Consider the following 13671-nt stretch of genomic DNA (forward strand, 5'->3'; position numbering starts at 1 on the left):
GTCGCCCGAATTCTATCCGTGCTGCGCACGCCAAAGAGACGCGCACAAAGGGGGGCCAACGCGAATACATACAAAGCGGGAGAAGCGACGCGTCTCGCGACTCAAAGCGATCCCGCGATATTTCGCGGCACCATTTCGCCGCCACCGCCGGCGCCGCCGCCGGATACATATGTAGGGACAATTTCGACGAATTTATATGCTAATTCGCCGTGCTCGCCGGGATTAACTTGCTGTTCTAGTTAACCATCGCGAATCCGTGAGCTCGGCCAAGTTGCCCCTCTCCCCCTTGCGCTCCGCCGGGCGCGCGACAAAGTCGCGCCTCGCAAACGAGTGACGTAAACACGACGGTCGTCGTGGTTGCTCGTCGCACGAAATTCCAGCTCCGTCAATTGGACAAATCCGATCCCGGATGTCCCCTTTGCTGGCATCCGTCCCTTTCGAGCCCGTTCCTTTCTGTCCAGACTTTCGATCCGGAGCGGCCAGAGATTCGCATACCGCTCGCAATTAGGGGAAACGACCCGAATCCCTCAGGAATGTTTTCCTTTTCTCAGGGAGAATGTCAAAGAAGCATGAAAGATATTAAAGAAATCAACACAATACTTGCGTAGCTTGAACAAACAACAAATTTGAATAAAATAAAGAAAAAAGACACGAGTCAATCAGTTCAGAATAATCGCATAAAATAACGCTTTAAAAAGAGTCATAAATATAGACGTCGGAGTGAATCTTTCGCTCGGCAAAACAATTAATCATAATTCTGCGATAATTATCTGAACAACCGATGTTAATCTCTCGTCAATCAACTCTTTTCAGCGTTAGCAATCATCGCGTTCCACGTGGCGGAACGTGAAAATGATCTACATCTACGTGATAAAAAAGCGACAGATGAAAAAGAAACTTTATTGCTTCGACGTGTTTGCACGCCGAACGATATTAACGATTCCGATAAAAGACTTATTTCCCATATAGGTTTTTTGTGGACGCGCTAAATATTTGAGCGGGGAAAAGCGTTGTGATTCAAAGCGTTGCCGTGAATTAGGAGATACTCATTCCGGCTTTACAAAAGAAAGATCTTCTCCCCGAATCGCTTCTATATTACGTGTAAACATAAGACTCGCAATACAATTTATTTGCGCATAAAAAAGTGATCTATTTCGAAAGAAAATAATGCGACAACAACTTCTTAAACGCATCAAAGAAGTCATGATGACATTTCTTATAGAAATTTAATACCGTAAGTGATTATTTGGCTAGTAATTAATTACTTATTTTGAGTATTAAAATCATTAAAAACAGTACTTTTAATACTCAAAATAAGTAATCACTAGCCAAATAATTACTTACAGTATTAAATTTCTGTAAGGGATAGTGATGTAGAAATGGCATTAAAGTGATTTTTAATAGTCTAATCATTCTAATCATTTTAGAGTGATCATTTTGATATCATTTTGACATTATGACTTTTCGTGTTTCTTCAAGCATTTGAATCTATACGCGATTATAATCGGCAAACTACAGTTTTGGGTGTCTCCGCAAATTTCTCCAAGTATTAAAAATTCCAAATACTAAAATATTAAATAATGTAAATTCTTTCTAATATAAATTTTTATATATAAATAATGAAAATTCTTTCATTCATGTTAGACCAGTCGATTCAACGAAATTAAGGACAAATCTTCATTCATTCATTTGCGAGGAGTTTAGACTACAAGGAATTAAATTAATTAACGATCAGGAAATTTCAATCAAACGGCGGACGCTTGCAATTTTCACGCAAAAGCGCGGTTCCGTCGAATCGCTCGCTCGGCTTGATACATTTTACAACGCTCGCAAATATATTTGTCATCTCGTGTGGCAAATCGTCGCTGAAAATAAATCGCGTCTGAAGCTCTCAATCAGCAGTTTCCCACGGATGCGACACCGCAGCCGTCATCTACCGTCGTATTTCCAGACACGAGCCTCGGAGATTCCGTAGCATTTGTCGGTATCACAGAGAAACACCTAGATAATGACGTTAATGATAAGAAACGTAACGATAAAGCGTGATTAAATTTCCGACAGCAGTCAAATTTCGAAAATACAAAAAGCAGGCTCGCAATAAATTCACGCTTTATCGATTCACCGAAGAACGGAGTCGATATTTATGTCCTCGACCGTTCACGAGAAATTTGACGAGTTTCATTAGAGTCAACGTAATTCTAATTGCATAGATATATAGTTTAAAAAAAATGGATGAGCGTTGCGCGAAATAAATTTCTCGAGAATCGTTCGACGACGCGCCGCCGTGACTGAGGAATTGAGGAACGGCTGAGGAGGGAAATGCATGAAGACACCCGAAACCCCCGAAGTCTCGTGGAGACTTATACTGTCGATTTTATTAGTCTACATCCAATAACAAAAATATATCGTCGTGAGAAGCGAAATTGAAGGTGGGATCACGCATTCCCGCCTCGCCGAACGTACAATAGCCACTGAAAAAGCCACTGAAAGATTGAAACCTAGCTTCTTTTTCCCTATCAGCGTTCAAAACACAGGGGCGTTATCCTTCGCGTACAAGAAAAGCTCGTCGATCACGCAACGACGCGATATTTCACGTATTTAGTCGCGAATTTCATGATCGAGCCGATAATCTTGCAACGGATAATTTCTAATAACATTGCATATATAGACCTTTTATCGCTAATTCTACTTTATCAGGAGTGAACAGACACGTAAAACCAACGGACCCCCGACAGCGGGAGAAAGAGGGAACGTGGCGATTTAAATATCGTATGCGTAACGTTCCTATTTTGCAATAGTAAACACTCCCTGATACACGTCAGAACTTTTTTTTTTACACATAATCGACACGCGATTATGTGTAATTATTCAATCGCGCACTCCCCTTTCTCCCTCTCGTTTTCCCCAAGAAACAATTGCTTTTGTTCTATCAGGAGAAAGTGTGCTCTTTGTGATCGCCCATGGCAGATCTTTGTATTTGCAGTTTCACCAGCGCTTGTATATGCGATATTTTATAGATTTCGTTCTCGAGAGGAGAATTATATCTGGCATGCGACATACTTTAATTGGACGTCATCGGAAAAACCGTTGAATATACTCGGATAATTTTGCAATTATACTTTGCCCGCGACAACGCGACGCAAAGCAAACATGATACAGCTTCGCAATATCAATTAAGAAAAGTACAAAAAGGGAAAGAGAGCTCGCTGTTTCTTAATGATTAAATTTCCTCAAATTGTTCTTTCATACGTAAAAAGGATGGTTGAAGATAATGCGAACGTTCGCGAATTGCTTCGCATTATATACAGTAAAAATACAGTTTGCTTGATCTACGTATTATTTATTGGCTAAAAAAAAACATTCACAATAATCTAAGATCTATTAAAGACGTAAGAAACAAGCTGTGGCACAACAATGTTTTCAACGTCGATTTTACCTTTTCATGGTGACGCGCTACTTAACAAATATAAGACTTTTAATCGTATATCTTATTATATCCGCTTTATAGAGCCTTTTTATCATATAACGTAGTTCGACGCGATAAGTTACAAAAATATAAGGTTCAATTACGTATAGAAATTTAGCGTAATACCAACAAATCACCTCCCCTGGGAAAAAACTCGAAGTGTAACTCTCCTTCCCACCTCGCAAGACTCTTTTGAGCGTTTCCGGCACACAATAAAATACACGTTTAATAATACACGCTGAATAAAAATAAATAATACGCTGAAAAATAAAATGGTACAAATCGGCACAATGTTATCCTAAAGAATTGCATACTGTAAGAGCCGAAAGAAAAAAGAATACAGAAAAAACTAGTAGAGACGCTCGATCTCAGCTTATGTAAATGAATCACGTAACTGTAAAGCGTATTTAGATTGTTAAGGGGAAAAAAAAGAATACTCGTCACTACGCAATACAGTAATTCAATGCAGGTACGTTTAGTACGATTAATTCGCATTAATGCACACTTGCGGTAGAATCTTGGGCGATTGAATTCTGCACGCAGAGACAATAACGCACGCGGTTGTACCGTAAATTCTATGTAATTTCTAAACTAGCTTAACGAAACCATCCTGAGAATGGGATTGAAGTTATTAAAGAATCTCGTTCGTTATCTCGTTCGAATAATAATCCGAATGGATCAGTAAATCGGCCTTGTCCTCACGCTCTTCGCGTTATTAACCAAAATCACACAGTGGAATCCCGATTTTAGAATCACTATGTACCGCGAGTGAACTTCAAAGTTAACTCCGAAAATGCATCGCCAGAGTCAAGGCAAACCGCGTTGAACGCCGGTGGAACGACTCGACACAAACGTCAACTCCTAATTTTATTATACCTCTCCTCCCGCGTCTCATGCATTTAGAGCATAATAATGCAATAAATAGCATCGCGTTTAGTCCGAGACGGATAAAAGTAGCAATGACGGCATGGCAAATACGTGCAACGTTCAACGCGGTTATAACTTAGCTCTCCTTCTACAACGGCGATATGTACTGGTATACTGAACGTTAAAGAAGTTTCCATCAGAAATTTTCCATCATTTCACAAAATTACCGACTTAAGAATTCTCAATCGACTTATCAACATACATTCCGCTATCTTACAATTCAAATATCGCTTAAGCGTCTTATTTTTGTTTCCCTCATCGGGAAGTTTGTGGTTGTTAAAGAAAGTAGCTCCAAAAATAGTCGCTCGAAACGCACAGCGTACCATAGAAAGTTTCTATTATACATTACCGGTAACAATATAAAGCGTTTTATTCTAACAATTGTCGATAAAATTAACAGCATAGAAATTCTATGGGAAATATATATAAACGATATTCTCATAGCATAGCGAAAGTTCGAGCCGATAAAACGCTTTGTCGAGGCGGATTAAGAAACTGACTTTATAGCGCAATGAACGATATATTACTCTATAATCACATAGCTTTTGAAAGGCAGTACCGACGGTTCTCTGCTGTAAAAGCTGGTCACTTCCTACCATGAATACGAATCAGGTTGTAAGTGCGAGCAGGAACTATATGTAGAACAACGTGATTATTTGTCATAAATATATTGCGGAAAGATCTCATTTAGCGAAAAGTTAAAAAATGACATCACACGGAATATTCAATGCTAGAGAGTGAATATCGTAATATCTCTTTGGTGTGTAAGTATATTTTTACGTACGTACAATCTCGTCAGTTTTACACAAAAGAATTCTATGCCCTTCAAAGCGTAATTATCATGGTTCTATATTGAGAGAACGGTTGTCGGAACATGTTGCTATTATTATTAAATCGATAAAATGTAAAAACGATCGACGATGAATTCCCAGCATGGCTCTATGTCGTGGGTCCAACTCCGTCGTGCGTACTTCTACTGTTCCTTTTTTTTTCGAATCTACAAATGCGCACTTCACACAAAGCGGTCTTTTAATTACATCTGTTGTTATTCCGCATATATGCTATTCCTATAGTCTGTCTCTTACTCACAAATATTTGTTTTTTCCATATTCGTACTTATTCCCATTCACACATTTATACACACGCACACAATTACCGCACACTAATTGCACGCACAACATCCTTACACGTACATCACATTCACTTTGCACACTTGCTCTTTAAGGAATATACCCATTATTCACGAGTAACGCTATACAACTGTGTAATAATTTAAAGAAATGTGTTATATATATGTATGAAGATTTTCGCGGAGCCATAGCAAGAGGTAGGACGACAATTGTAGATCGTACCTTCGATATGAACTAGTGATAAATTGAACTGACAATGCACACTGATCACACAAATAATTAATCGTTGTCCAGTTTTCCTATTTTACATGTGAATAGTAGTGTTGTAAACCTTCGACAAGTTATAATTAAATGTATTTTGTAACTGCAATAACTAATAAATGGGTTTGTGCTTGAAAAAGAAATGTATTACTGAATGTATATAACATACGTTTGTAATAACACTGTGTTAAAATTTTATTTACGGACATGACACACGTAACTGATTTGTGTTTATTATCATTTACGTCAAGCGCAATATTATATTGCAATCACAAAACATGCCCATTCTATAAATATTTATTACAAGTACAAATAAAGCCCAGTAAAATCGATTCAAACAGTAATTTGCATTATTTAAAGTTTTGTTTAAATCCCATGTAGCACATTCTTCACAGTTTCTATATGTCGATTAAGTACATCTAATAATGTAACATCATTGAATGACAAATGTTTATTGAAATTACAAAATAGAGTAAATCTAATCTATTCGTCTTAAACAAAAAAAGCCTTAATCGAAAATGCTACAATTAATCTACCCTCTCAACTATTTTGTTATATCATTTCAGCTTACGGAAAAGAGCAAAAAAAGAATGATTATTTAAATCTTTCACTGACGACAATCAACTAAAATTTCCGGTTATTTATTGATCGACTTGCTTATTCTACGATTCGATCTAATGTATAGAAGTATTCCAGATCATGCATTGTGGAATAGTTCAATAATAACTAGTATCGGCTATAGAAAAAAAAAACCAACGATATTACTATTCGAGCAAATGAACATCGGAAAAATATCGATATATAGACTATTCACTGATGAAATTTGGACCACTGAATTAATAGTTGCTAGAACAATCGGTTAGTAGAGCATTGGTCAAGTTACACAAAAGTGATTCCGAAGTTACGATGCATATCCAAGGAAATTTTCATTACTGCCCATGCTATTTCCCGCCTTTTAATTTTTTTGTGCTCGACTATGTACCACCATAATTATTGAGATTATTAATCTCTAATTGTTTATACACAAGTATACAGTCGCCACTAAAATAATTAAGAACACATCCTTTTTATAGATAATACTTAAAAGATTATTTCTATGACTGAAGATAATAGTTATTAAAACATTACCTTTATTTATTCTAATAAAATGGTAATACAATTTCCTATATTGTTGCGGAAATAACATTTTAATAACTATTATCATTATCCTGTGTAGAAATAAAAAACTTGAAGATATTATCTGCGAGGAAAAAAAAAGAAAGCGTTTTAACTATTTTGATGCCGGCTAAACATTTTTTATATATAATAAATTATCATTTTAGTGCGCACATTTTTCTTCTTTTTCTGCTTTTTCTTCTACGTATAGCTAGAACGTCTCCGAATTATAATTCAAATTATTTGCTAATTATCTAGTAATTTTCTTAGTTGCTAAGCCGCGCACGAATAATAAAGGAAGTAGGTATCGACATAGCAATGATAACAGTAGCAATGATAACAGTATCAAGGCAGTTTTGTGTCGGTCGACTAGTTTTGCGCGTCTAATCGAACGGCAACTCATCGGACCAATCGGAATCGTCGGAATCTGAGAAGAAAGAAGGGATATCTTCAAAATCGAGATACATCCAACGAGATTCGTCCCTTTCCTCGAAGAAATCCCACAAGATTAGTTGCTGTAAATAGGGTAAAGCCGCTCTTTCACGTTCTGCGTATATATACAGAGAGTGCAAAGTATGTAAAGTATGTGTAAACGGATGTAGCTCGACTGCTCGACAAGAGAATTCTATATCGTTCGTTCCGACGACATTTTAAGTGAAACGTGCTTATCCGTGATCAACACAAATATATTTTGACAAATTGTAAGTAACACTCACATGCAGGATGTCGATATCGGTGTCACTGGTGTTGCGCCTCTGTCGAACCGGTGGACCCACGTCTTTCTTAGTCCCGTCCGGAAGTGCGTGAAGATAGAAACATTTATTACCGAACGGACACTTGCCGCGACCCTTGTTGAAGTACTTGCAATCCTTGATACTGTAAAAACAAAATATGACGAATTAAAAGGCGCTGAAACAAAGATAGATTATCGATCATCTCGTACCTCAAGGCGCCTTTGTAATCTCTTATCAACTTTTCCTTCTCCTCTTTCGTGTCCACCCAGTACATACTAGGACAAACGAAATCTGAGGGAATACGACACTCTGGGCATGCCCTTATGATTTTGTTGTCGAACTGTTTGGCCTGGCGCCATTTTCTGATGCAAGTTAGGCAGAAGCAGTGATTGCAATTTGGCAATATACCGAATCTCTGTTCTCGCGAGGCTTTTTCCATTATTGTCTCGAAACAAACGCCGCAAGATTTCTCTTTACTGCGTTGAATGGCGAAAGATAATTCCATATCTGCTTCGTGTTGTTTCACGCAAGCCTGTATAAAAATTAAATAAAACGTTATTCACATGAACCATCCCGCATATCTTAATTTCAGCAAAAAATATATAGAAAATATAATTGGAAATTTAATAATCGTTTAATTTGCCTCTAATCTATAATTTCAGCAAAAAATATATAGAAAATATAGTTAGAAATTTAATAAACGTTTAATTTGCCTCTAATCTCTATCTCACGCATTAAGGTAAACATATAAAATATAGAGCATAGAATACTTAGGTTAATGCAACGTAATTAGTAAGTTAACGACAAAGAAATGGCCTTACATTTATATGTTTCTTCCTCAATTCTTCATTGTGTGGGTGAAGAGCCGCGCGGCTACATAATTCGCAAATGTCACCGTGTAGATATGTGCAGTTTGAATTTCTACAAATTCCAGTTGCCTCCGCATATGGACACAGAGGATCTGAAGGGCTCGAAGCTTGACCAGCTGGATTAACGGCTTGTGCGTACGAGACTGGCATCGACGTACTTGAAGATGTTCCCGAAGCAGATGACATACCGTCTATAGAGGATGATCCAGCGACCGGGGACCCAATCGTAGGTACAAACTCAGGTGCCTTGACCCATTCTTCAGCGGTACGCTTGTCAGCTTTTCTATAATTACAGGTCATTATAAGTATGATTCAGCTAAACGCACGAGTCAACAACGTTATAACTGGATACCCGAACTTACTTGTTTCTCGAACATGTGTAGTGGCCACCCGAGGCAGAGTTTTCCGTTGCGTTTGTTTGCGTGGCGCTGCTGTCCGCGGTACCTGAGCCTGAGACGTGGCGGAAACGGCACTGACTACCGAACTTACACATACCCTGTTTGAAGAAGCGACAAGTGACAATATAAGCAGAGTTATGCGTCGACGTTGCCTCGTTGATACTTGCATTTCCATCATTTCTATTCCCTTGCACATGCCGATACCGGCAGTTACTCCCATCTCGACAAAAGCCATTCTTGAAGTACCTGAAACGAAATGCACGGTGATTCGCGACGGTGAGGAGAACAGGGTAGACATGTGACCGTAGGCGCGGTGCTTGCGAGAAACACCCGTCGCGTTTGAAATCGTCGCGAGATTCGTAACGACACAGTGAGATGGGATATCTGCCGAGCGTCAATATTTATATTATTGTGTTCGAGCGTCTCGATCGAACGTTGCTGTTCCGTAAACGTGCGCTCACGGCTAACCTCTCCATCTCGGTGTACGTAAATCTCGCTCGCGACGACATCCTCCGCGGGGGCATCTTCCCGCGAAAGACGCGACCCGCGAAACGCCCGTCGCGGTCCCTTACCGGCAAACAGAATTCTGCACCCAACAGTCGGCCATTTTCTCGCTTCTTCTCCGCCGTAACGATGATCGACGACGCGTCGTTGCCGTCGTTCCTTGGATGATGAGCGTGAGCGCTCTCTGCGAAGAGGGAGGAAGAAAGAGACAGAGAGAGAGGGAGGATGGGAGAGTGAGAGAGAGAAAGAGAAAAAGAGAGAGAAGTACTTTCGGGGCAGGCCGGATTCCGGTTCCTGCGATCGCGAGTGCCGCCTCGACGAGCACGACCGGAGATCAGCCCGCAACGCACCCTCAAGTACAAAGAGGCACGCTCGATTTCGCGCGCCGCGCAATAAACACACCTCGAGAACGCGCGACGTATATCTCCTGAACACGAGTAGGTCGGGTACGTTCGCGCGCGCGCGTGTGTGGACACAGACGTCCGTCCGTCGGTCCTTCTTTCCGGTTCGCGGTTCACCTTCCCCAACTCGCTCCGCTTCGTGACACGCGTGTCACCGCGCGCTGTAAACGTCACGCAGGTCACGCATCACCTTGCGCCTCGACTCGAGTGCCCGCTCCTCCTTTCCTGCTGCTTCCCCGTCGCTGTCACCCTCGCTCTATCCTCGCCTTTGCTCCTCTCCTCGATTCCTCGTCCGCCTCGTGGCTCGCAGTGTGAAATTTCCCTCCGGAGCTGCGCGAGCACAGATCCCGACTGTTTTTTGTCTCTCTGCCGGCGGTGACGCAATCCTCGTTATCCTCGTCGCCGGCGGACAAGCGATGTATAGAGACTCGTGCGCTTCTACAACACAGTTATTTAAATTGCTGATCCCGTATAAGCGACACCGTGGCGAAGAAGCACCGTCGTTCCCGAGCCGAGCGGATCGTCGAGCGCTCGTCTCGACGGAGCGGTAGTAGCGGTACCCACCTGACTGACCCCCGCCGCCCCGCTTTCCTCAGACGCGATATCCCCTCATCGCACTCCCGTACATATAGTAATCAAGAAGTAGTCTCGTGGCTGCGAAACGGATCGGCGGAAACGCAAGACGCGTACGACACCCACCGCGGTATTCGCGTGCGAACTGTGCGAATAAGTCTGCGAACACCTCGGCGCTCACGAGCGGTCATTGAACTCGACCGAGCCGCCCTGTGGGCTCGCTCGTCGGCACGCTCTCGCGCGTTTCCACGTATTCGAGCGTAAAAGTCGTAATCGAACGCGCTCACGCCGATGTCGATCGTTATCGGCTCGGAGATCGTAAAGGAGGATCGTTTTTGCGTTTCGTCGCGTAGAGAAACGCGACGGCTTCGGTTCGGATCCGCGATAACGCCGTGTGAAGTTGGGCGCACGCCGCGGCTCGATCGTCCAATCACAGCGTAAAGCCTTGTGTCCACGATGCTAGAACTGCGTCCGAGTTTCGGTTTAAGCCAATGAAACTGCTGCTTTTCTGTAAGAGCTGCAAGTTGATTGGCTTAAACCGAAACTCGGACACGCAGTTCTAGCATCGTGGACACAAGGCTTCAGATCGCGTCCCCGCGGCGGCCTCCTTTTCCTTTCGCGGCGATTCGCTCGCTCGAATTGTTCTTTCCGACGTTCGAAACGACGGAGTAAATCGGAACTGCTGGGTTTTATTTCGAAAATTACGCGCTTGGAACGACAAATATTCTGTAATATAATATTTCTATAAATATTCTTCTCTAAATTGAATGATATTTTTGACAAGATATTTCCTCAGGATAGATAAGATCTGGAAAAACAGAAAGATTGGCCGCGTTCAGCAGACACAACTGTTGAATGTTGTCTTATCAACACGCTACGTTGATTTGTTGGGTCTAAAAGTAAGAGCCAATCACGTTCGATTGCTACTGAGCGGTTCGTTCTGCTGAACGCGCCCAATTTTGGAAAATCGACGAAGAAATAAATTTTCTAATTCCGAAATTGCAATTGTGAAAATTGTGGAAAGATGACGCTTGATTATTGTTGTATTCCGACGTGCCGAAAAACAAGAAAAGATGGCGTTCATTTATTTAAGTAAGTAGAATATGCAATATATTATTTATGATAAATATATTTGAGTTTCGTAATGTTTCAAGGTTAATGTGTGCTAATCCAGAAATTGCAAATATTTCAGATTTCCTTGGTATCGTCTGGCTGTTCTCAAAATGTGGCTCAGTGCCATTAGAATGAATTTAAAACTAACTAATGAATTAAAACTAACGAGAGATCACGTGCTCTGTAGTGCTCATTTCGTAGCTGCAGATTTTGCGATATGTTTAAAGAGCAATGCTGTGCCTTCAAGATTTTTGCCTTCCGCTCCTGTCGATACTCCTGTTTTTTCTGCAGACGTCGCTACACCTAACAATTATAAGATTAAGCCTGATACTACTTCCATTAAGTCTGGCACTACTTCTTCGATTAAGTCTAAAACTTCGATTGAACCTGGCGCTACTCATCCTGCTTCTACCTCTGCTACAATTATGCGTGTAATTCCGCAGAAAAAAATTATACTGAAACCGAAAGAAAACGACTCAACATTTTTCGCTTTAATTCCATCGCCGAGTACAAGAGAATCTGCCAGTACAAGTGCTGCTGTTGATCTCATCATGCCAAAGTCGAGAAAAGTCGTGGACAGGTCGCTTTTACGTTTGAAGAAACAGAAAATAAATTTGTATATCCCAAAGCAGTACGTATATTTCACCTCCTACGTTCAGCTATTTTGCTGTTTAAGTTTAAAAATGTTGCTATATGTATATGTATATCCTGGGCTGCGTTCGAAAACTTCACTCGACTCGGTTGTACACCGGCGTCGTTTTGTCTCTGTTCAATTTTTAATAAGTAATTAACAAAGATAGAAGGATGCAAGTTCGCACCCGAGTAAAGTTTTCGAACGCGGCCCTGACGATCCCTGAGAAGGCCATTGCACGTAACAAAGTTTTAGTCATAATTTTAAGGCCGTAAGAAAATAGACCAATCACACTCGATTATTCTTCGAGCTCAAGGAGAATAATCGACTGTGATTGGTCTATTTTTTTACGGCCTTACGATTATGAAAACTTTGTTACGTGCAATGGCCTTGACTTGATACGGCGTATCGTCGCCATTTTATTGGCCGCGTTCAGCAGACACAACTGTTGAGTTCGTCTTATCAACACTCTGCGTTGATTGGTTGGTTCTAAAAGTAAGAGCCAATCACGTTCGACTGCTACTGAGCGGCTTGGTCTGCTGAACGCGGCCATTGTAAGGTGACGGCCGAAGCCGGAAATCCGGTCGGTCTCACAGCTCCACAACTCTCGTGGGCAAAGTTCGCGATCTAGCAGTGGTATAGGAATTTGTGCGGCGCGCCGACTCTCGATAATTTCGTTTCGAACGTAATCGCGCGCTGCGCCCTTCACGGCCTTCATTCATCGTGTATGATCGGCGTAGTCCGCGGTCCGCGTAGTCAACGGCGTCGCGTCTCGCGTCACTTCGCCGTGTTTCCCGGCAAAGCAACGTACGTCCGTCTTTACGAATGGACGCGCGGTATCGTCCGATACGTGACGCATCCGCGGCGCTTCGTCCCGTTGGAGTCTGAGATAACGACGACGTCGACCGGTCGACGACCGACCCAAGTAGCAGGTAGGGGAAACATGGCGACGCGAGCACCACCTAACCTAGACGTCACCCGCGTACGAGAGCTCGACGGGCTGTTGATATCGGTTCATTTACGCATCTGTGATATACGTTTTCGCTCACTTTCCTGCACGTTTCGAGGATTACCCTCTCGGTGCACTGCTCGTCTTTAGTAGACAACATATTCTCCAAGAATCCTTGCGCTGTTTCGTATTCGTGTTCTTTTTCATAAAAGACATTAGTAAATAATATAACAAGAATGTGTATTGAGAGACGAATATTAATCTTGTAGTCAATTACATTGTAAGATTTTTACTTTAAGCGATCTAAAAAATGATAAAAAACTGTATTTTATTATTAAAATTTATCTTGTGCATTTCTAGATATCCAAAGGCTAAGCCAAAAGTGATAATGGATTCCATGGATGGTCCATTATCTTCGGACGACGCTGCCGTTGCATCTCAGTCGGAAGCTGTGAGCATTTCCGAAGATAAAGATAATACTGAAAGCTGCATCGAAGAAGAAATAAAAGAATCTGATCAACCACAGTTTAATAAAGATATTACAGAAGTGCATGATGAAA

The 13671-nt window shown here is 41.4% G+C and overlaps 1 protein-coding gene across 2 annotated transcripts; it reads right to left on the reverse strand.

Moving 5' to 3' along the window:
• Positions 1-2348: 2348 nt before the first annotated feature.
• On the reverse strand, positions 2349-10585 carry LOC112456950 (probable E3 ubiquitin-protein ligase makorin-1). Of its 2 annotated transcripts, none has more exons than XM_025019772.1 (7): positions 10410-10585; positions 9513-10283; positions 8905-9186; positions 8495-8825; positions 7883-8205; positions 7656-7815; positions 2349-7454 (listed from the first exon to the last, which is right to left on the reverse strand). In XM_025019772.1, exons 2-7 carry the CDS (start codon positions 9545-9547, stop codon positions 7323-7325), a joined length of 1263 nt encoding a protein of 420 aa, XP_024875540.1. In that variant the 5' UTR covers positions 9548-10283; positions 10410-10585; the 3' UTR covers positions 2349-7322. The 2 variants fall into 2 exon arrangements, with proteins under 2 accessions (XP_024875540.1, XP_024875541.1); XM_025019773.1 differs by lacking the exon at positions 10410-10585 and having other exon boundaries at positions 8905-9038; positions 9108-9186; positions 9513-10403.
• Positions 10586-13671: the final 3086 nt, after the last annotated feature.

The sequence above is a fragment of the Temnothorax curvispinosus genome, unplaced genomic scaffold, assembly GCF_003070985.1.
Source record: "Temnothorax curvispinosus isolate PA1 unplaced genomic scaffold, ASM307098v1 QBEX01007315.1, whole genome shotgun sequence".
Taxonomy (NCBI): domain Eukaryota; kingdom Metazoa; phylum Arthropoda; class Insecta; order Hymenoptera; family Formicidae; genus Temnothorax; species Temnothorax curvispinosus.